At 39.3% G+C, this 7,983-nt stretch overlaps 1 protein-coding gene across 1 annotated transcript in view; it reads right to left on the bottom strand.

The window, feature by feature from the left end:
* Positions 1-7,983, bottom strand: part of USH2A (Usher syndrome 2A (autosomal recessive, mild)) — a 408,238-nt gene that overhangs the window by 334,745 nt on the left and 65,510 nt on the right. The window contains 1 exon segment of the mRNA XM_005879907.2: positions 4,393-5,034. Within this exon segment, the coding sequence (XP_005879969.1) occupies positions 4,393-5,034 (642 nt within the window).

Here is a 7,983-nt window from a genome sequence, read left to right as displayed (position 1 = left end):
AAAGGAATTGTACAATTGTCATGGTCACGCATTTAGAGATACAAAATATCTGAAAGAGTGAAAGAGAGAAAGAGAAAGAGAGAAAGAGAAAGAGAGAGAGAGAGAGAGAGAGAGAGAGAGAGAGAGAGCATGTGCACTGAGTGAATCCACACTGTGTTACCTATTCTTGAGGGAGGAACAAAAGGTGATTGCAACACTGCAAGACTCATTTAAGGCTCTCGTTGAGAATAGCCATTCTTTCACAGGCATCACCAATGGGCTTATCTTCAAGTCCCTGCATAGTCTCTCTTACAAAGCTTCGGGAACAGTAAAATAGAAAAGTTTGAGCTCAAGGAGAATGAAAAATGAAGCTCCAAATATGTGCCATTCAGTTGGAAAGAACAAATACTGTCACTTTTATTGTCATTTACAACTAGACTATGTCATTTCCTTCTTTGCATCCATGACAGCAATTCTCTTTATACATACGCGTTTTTCCAGAAGTATCAAATGGCCATGCCAATTAACTTGTATACTCGCATCTGATTTATCATGTGACCAAAGTCACAAATTTGGGAGACTTTGATGTTGGATTCAAGATCACTGTGGCTGTGATTCTGTGTACTTTTCTTCCTGTGAAGGTACCGAGGTCCTTAAATCCATGATGATAGCATCATGAATGTACTAACAGCTCTCCAATTTGGATAAATTGCACATTAGCAGAGATACTTAGAAGCAGAATTAACTTAGACTTATTGCAATAGCTTTGAGCCACAGAGAATTCTAGAACGATTAAGGATAATTTTTACAAGAAATGATTTATTAGATAACTCTGTAAGGACCAGGAGGGTCCATTTTGGTGCAGAAGATTGGGATGCCCATGTTTTGCAGAATAAAGAGGGCCGTAGGAAAAAACAGAGACAGCACGCAGAGAAGAACAAAAAAGGTATTAAAACACCTCAGGGGGCTGCAACCTGGAGGTAGAGCTTCAAGGAAAAGATTAGATTGGAATTGTCGGGGGTTAATTCCCCTCCTCCTCTCAGGAGCATGATTATAGAGGCTAATCCCACCAGTATTTCAGTTGTCCCATTTTTAAGCAGTTCTAATTAGGATGACTCAGGTACCTTCCTGTCCAATGATTACCTCTTGCCTTACCGGAACAGACCATTACCTTTCCCTTTATGACTTCTCACTGTAGAAAACACCATTTCCCCTTCTCTCCTCCCTCAGCTTCAACTCCTGGGTGCAGCTCAAAGATAACTGACCTTAATGTCTCGCCTTGAACTCAATGCGTTTCTGATCTCCCGCCATTAGCTCCACTTTATGTTCCCCATCTTTGTGTCTGTGTCGTTTTCACTGATCTCTTTGAGATTTCTCTCCACGAGTGATTCTGTGCCGCATACTTAACACGAAGCCCAGTCGTTAGGCCAATGCCGTTCCCTTATACCTTGCGTAGTGCTGCGAGTGTACATGTCTATGGCACACATCAGCCCACTGGAGGTTATTATCGTCCCCAGTTTTATTTCAGCTAACCCCTGGTCCCAAGCAAGACTAGTCTCCTGTGGGAAACAATGTGTTTTGCAGCTAAAGCAAAAAAGTCACCCGGATCATAAAATCCCGTTGCTTTATCTTGGAGAAGGTTTACAGAATGCTTCGAGTTCAAAGTTATTAGCCAGACAGCCGGTATTATCTCCTGTCGTGGCTATTTGCACAACACAGTACCTGTCCTGGGCATAAAAGAAGAGCCCATTTCCTGGCAATGTTCCTCCCGAGGACCATGAACAACTAAGCTTTACCGAGGTCTTAAAATGGGAGAAAGAAAACAAGTTTAACCTCTAGGCCTTATTCCAAAAAGGAGGGCAGAGCCGAGGCTAAGCGCTAATTATAAGCCATTTAGAAGTAACGACTCTCAGCGTAAGCCAGAGAATGGACACAATATTAAGGGAAGAGTCTACGGAGGAATTTGTGGCTCCCCTATGTCAGGTAACAAAAGACCAACTTAGATACGGTTTTACAAATCAATATTTTCAGAATAAAGTAGCGTAGATGATGCTAATCTTCACATTAAGGCAGTAATAATTTTCTTCCATTTGGTATTTTATATAAAAATAATGCTAGTCTGGCCCAGCTGGTGTTGCTCAATGGTTGAGCATTGACCTAGGAACCAAGAGGTCAAGGTTCAATTCCTGGTCAGGGCACATGCCCTGGTTGTGGGCTCGATCCCCAGTAGGGGGCATGCAGGAGGCAATTGATCAATGATTCTCTCACATCATTGATGTTTCTCTCTCTCCCCCCCTCTCCTTTCCTCTATCTCTAAAAAAATCAATAAAAACATTTAAGAAAATAAAAATGCTAAAATTACTCATAGACTTGACCAAATATCAATAAATGCATAAATATATGTTCATATCATTCATTACAAGGTATACTTTCTGTTATTGAAAAGATTTTTCTAAACTCCTTTTCAATTAGTTTAAATATGCTTTTTGAATGGTCTGCTCCCCTTTTTTTCTTCCTGTTTGGCTGTACTCTCCTTGAGTATCTTACCAACCTCTCTTTGCTATCAAACTCAGCTCAGAAATCACTTTCTTGTCTAAGCTCTCTATACCCCCATCCTTGAAGAATTAATCAGTCTTTTTCCTTTTCTATCCTTTTCTAGTTCTTTATATTGTACATTTCTAATATTGTAGTAATCACACTGTTGTATTTACGTACAAGTCAGTTTCCCCTACTAAACCACAGACCTTTATACAACCGTAAGTTTAATATATTTATGACTGTATATCTTACATCAGCATACAGCATCCTCCCTGGTATGGAGTAATGTATCCAAAAGATTGTTTATCCAAAAGCAAGAATATGTGAGTGAAATGGATGGAAGGCTGAATGGATGGGTGGGTAGATAGATGGATGAATATCCGTGACCCCTTTAAAATCTGAGATGGCCTGCAGGCCGGTGCTCTATCCACTGAGCAACACTGGCTAGGGTAGACATTACTTTCTAATAGTCTGTATGAATCATAAAGAATCATAAAACAAAAGCAAAACTAAACACCAGAGCAAAGCATGAGGAACGGTCCTATTAGCACACAATGTGTCATGTGGAGCTGTTTCCATTATAAATTAGCCTTTATTTTATTCTGAAGCTGCAGAGTCCTCGGTAAACCCTCGCTGCCTCTGGTTCCCAAGGACACGGGCGGGTCACGGCGGGTGCCATCCTTCCCCGGCTACCCCGGCCTGGCCTCTGACTAAGTGCCTGCAGCTGCACGCGACGAGGTCACCCGGCACGGGAACGCGCGCCGGGAACACATCCTTAGTGCCATATTTATTAGCGTGGGGATGTGTACATTCATATATGTACACACACTCCAAATAATTTTAAATTAAAGCATTTTTAAAATACTTAATGGAGGTTAAGCTGCATTTTTAACCTCTGCTCAAGTTATTGAATGGCATATTAAAACCAATGGGGCTCTAATGTACCTTCTAATGCGCGCTGCTGCTTTAACAAATTGCCTATAAATTTTAGTTGAATTAAGCCTCTTCCTTGTACATCCCCGTAAGGTTAGGTGAATAATACATGAGGCTTCATTACATACACCTTCTTTAATAATGTTTTTTAAGAAAGTGGGACAGGAATCTATGTGCAGCCGTCTACTGCAGGCCAGTAATATTTACAATTACAGATGAAAGAGGCAGGCAGGCATCCTCAGCCTGGCCATTTCACCCCCCTCCCCCATGCCCCACTGCTCACACACTGCAGCCTGGTGTCCCCCGGCCCCCCGTAGTATGTGGTGACAGGTCTCTCCGATGTGTTTAAAGACACAGAATGAAAGATTCCAGCCGTGCGTTTTAGTGTGCCTACTGCAGAGCTGGCTCCTTGAAGTGCCTGCTTATGATAAAGATACTTCAAGATAAGGGTGTTCTCTTTGTTCATGTAAATTTAACAGTAAGAGATAAATTCGACATACTTCCTGAAGCTATAAGTTGAATGCAGGACCAGAAACAAAACAAAACAAAAAACAAAAACAGAGAGATTGCCCAGCATACTCAGTGGTTAGAGTGTCGGTCCTTGCAATCGATCCAGGTGTCTTACATTGATGTTTCTCTTTCTCTGTCTCTCTCCTCTCTTCCCTCCCTCCTTTCCACTCTCTTCAGTTCAAGTTGAGAAATTAAGTACCAGTGAGTCTCAATTCTGAAATGGCATTCATCTAACGGGTCAGACAAACATGCCACATGATCTTGAGTAGATTGAGCACTTGTATCTGTGCCGCATAAAGATATAAACTCAACACTGACGCTGTGGATAAAATTTTTAGAGGCCTCAACGGAGTAAGAAAGAGGAATGGCCCGGTATGGAATAAAGAAGGAAAGGTCACGGCGCCCTGAGAAGGCAGCACAATTCCCTCCTACCTGGTTGACACTGGTCACACCTTCTTCCTTGGCGATTAGGCAAACACCGGCACTGGCCACTACTTGGGTCACACGTGGTCCCGGGTAACGTCCCCGCGGAGTCGCACTCGCACACCCGGCAGCCTTGGAAGTCGCCCGCGGTCAGATTGTACCTGTGAGGCTGGCACTGGCTGCAGCGGAGACCTGTTACTCCTGATTTGCACGGACACTGTCCTGTTGATTTGTCACACAGCACAGAGCCATTTACTGTCCCCGTCTTATCACAGTCACAGGGCAGGCAGAGGAAAGAGTTATTCTGCTGGAGGTAGAAGGATCCCTCCAAACATCCATCACACTGTCTCCCTCCAACGCGGGGCTTGCAGCGGCACTGCCCTGTCCCAGCGTCACAGACGGTCCCGGGCAGGGACCCCGAGGGGTCGCAGGCGCAGGCCTTGCAACCAGTGACGTCCAGCCCGTAGAAGTGCTCCCGGCAGGTGTCACACCGGAGTCCGCTGGCTTCTGCCTTGCACTCACACTGCCCCGACAGAGGGTCGCAGCGTTTGCTCGCTGAGCCGAAGGGGTTACACCGGCAGGGCTCACACCCGCCATCATGGAAACTCCGGAGGAATTTAAATCCAAAACTGCAACGATCGCATCGGAGCCCTAGAAGTGGAATTTGTTTTAAAATAAGAGGAAAATGTGCAAATGATGCTAGCATGCTTTCAAGGTAGCTGAAGCCCAAGCAACGGTAACGCTGACATTTCACGCACACACAAATGTTGGGCGATTTCTCATAAGTAATGCCATGGAGGACTCCAAATAGGATGGCAATACTTAATCTGGTGACGATACAACTTTGATTTTGTATGGTGCTTTGTTAACTTTTACTTGGATATTGCTTAATGCAAAAAGAAATGCTCAATGCAAATGTCACTCTATTACACATACCAGAACTCTTCTCTTGACTGAATATTAAAACTATTATTTTAAAACTAAAAGCTATGTTAAAACCATCATTTTTACTTATTTTATATTAACAAAGTGTGCTCATTTAAAATGTACAATAGAGGGGGAAACTCATTTTCAAAGTCATACAGAAGAACAGCATAGTTATTTTCCTAGAAATCAGAACCCCCTAAAAATGTTGAGCTGATAACTATTTTGGTGATAACAGGATATATATACTTACTCCTAAATATCACACATTTCAATAATTAATATAAATAAAACTTATCCAGAGCAATTTTTATTTCAATGCTTTTATATGCTCCTATATTTTATCACTTTCAATTAAAATAAATTATGCTCTCCTTGGCTCATAAAGCAATCACATTGCTTGTCATATTGTATGATTCAGAACATACCTCTTTAAACACTAAATAAATTCTGTTTAGATTACTCCTATTTAAAGAAGTACATATATACATTTCACAAACAGGGGAAAAACGTTTTAGCAACTACACTTAAATCTCTGACAACTTAGGTTACTTTTAAATAAAAGACTATTACACGGCAAAATAATAAAAACATTGTTAAATAGTAAACATTGAGACGCAAAATACTTTCTTTAGATAGCTTTCACCTATCCATGAATTTAAATAACAGACTCTGTGGGGCTGAATCAATTGAAACATTTATTTTAAGCTTTAGTAGCAATAAAAAAAATTAGTACTAAAATAACAGTCAAAAACACACTCCGGAACTCATATGTAGAAAAGCATTTCCTGAGCAGGAAGGAGATGCATAATATATATGTATATGTATGAATAAAAATTCAAGAACTCCAATGGAAGGCGAGTTCTTTAACAGTGATGAATGACTCACCTAAGGCATATCATTTAATTTCAATAAGGAAAATAAAAAAGGGCCACTATTGCTGCAAATTTTAAAAATAACTGTATTGTTAACAAGAATTATGACTCATTTTGAACTATTAAAATTGGTCTACATGGATTCATATCATATCAGTTTTAAAAATATGCGCAGTGCTTATTTGAATATGCCATACATATTCCTGACAGGTAATCTATTCCTAACGATACTTGGGAAGGCCTACAGGGCATCACATTCGGTGTTAACAAGTACAGGCGAGTTAGCACACTTGGCATTTAATTCACATTCTTCTCCCTTTTTATTCTAGATGAATGACCTACTTTAATAAAATTATTGGTGCTAATGTATTTTACTGGTGATAGAATCATTAGTGAGATTTAACAGTTTTGTTAACTCTAACAGTTTGCTTTCCGAAGCATATACAACACACACTTGTATTTTCTGGTTTTTTTTTTTGCATGTGTGGGGTTTTTTTTATTATTAACAAGGTAAAATTGAATAAGGTTACTTATTAATTCCCCTTAGGAAAAAATTATGCATATGGAGTTTATATTTTTATTAAACATACTAAATGTGCAGAAATAACTTTAGAAATAATATCAAAATGGTGATTTCATCTTCAAATACATATATTTATATATATATTTATTTATATATTTATATTTCCCTGCAGGAAACTATCTCGATCAACCAGTAAAATAGGTAAATGGTAGGAAGGTCATAACAAATTCTAAGTAAATAGTAAATTTTGATTTTTTTCTTCCTTAAGCTCTGGAACCTAACCACCACGAGAAAGACTCCATTGTATAGAGAAATAACTATTTCATTGTCTTTAAAGGCCTTTCTTGAAGTTTCGTTTTCACATTTTGAATTTAAAATATATCTCACGTTAAAGAACAGAGGATGCCGTAGAGATGAATTGAAAGGTCTTAGAATTCCTTCAGCATCCTAGGTAACGCTCACACAAAGTGTGCTTCCCTGTACAAGTCGTTTATCCAGCTTCTCTGGAGTTAGTTTCTGTATGTTTGAAGTGCATAAGGGCTAGTTACATTAACATTCTGATATAATATTTCTCTAAACCAGAGAAGCCTAGTGTCATACCATTAAACACGCCCACATTCTCTTTTATTAAATTAAAATGAAATGCTTATCTAGCTGAATTAATAAAATGATGTATGTATATCTATATAAAAATCCATTTTAGTGTTACATAACAAATGAAATTATTATTCAGAATGCTGTTTTCATATGTATGTGTGTACGTATGTATGCATATGCATATGCGTGTGTGTGTGTGTGTGTGTGTGAGAGAGAGAGAGAGACTGTTAGGCATGATTTTATTATTATTAGGTTCAGGTCAATGTTAGAGAAACGATGGAAGACTTGAATGACAATAGAAAGGCAAAGGTCTTTTTTAAACTTCCTATATGAACTGAGACATGTTCAGTTACAATATAAGACTCACTTCATCAGGAAACTTTCCGCACATAATATTCTCATATATCAAAATTTCAAAGTGCATTATGTACACAGCGTATTTTGGGCACTTGATAAATTTTGTCCTTATGTGGCTGTGGTTCCCCTCAAAAATGTTGGATGTAATAAATTGCTATAATCAAATCTAATTTCTGAAAAATACCTGTGGGAGTAACAAACAAAAAAGCACGTCTCGTATAAAAAAATGATAAATAACACTGACGGTGGCTGTTTATTATAATCAGCTTGGCACTGAATTACAAAATTAAAATTATGTGGCCCTTTATAACTAACCCTAGCAAT

Source organism: Myotis brandtii, unplaced genomic scaffold (assembly GCF_000412655.1).
Source record: "Myotis brandtii unplaced genomic scaffold, ASM41265v1 scaffold612, whole genome shotgun sequence".
NCBI classification, from domain to species: Eukaryota; Metazoa; Chordata; class Mammalia; order Chiroptera; family Vespertilionidae; genus Myotis; species Myotis brandtii.
The sequence above is the reverse complement of the archived record's forward strand: the minus strand, read 5'-3'. Positions and strand labels throughout refer to the sequence as shown.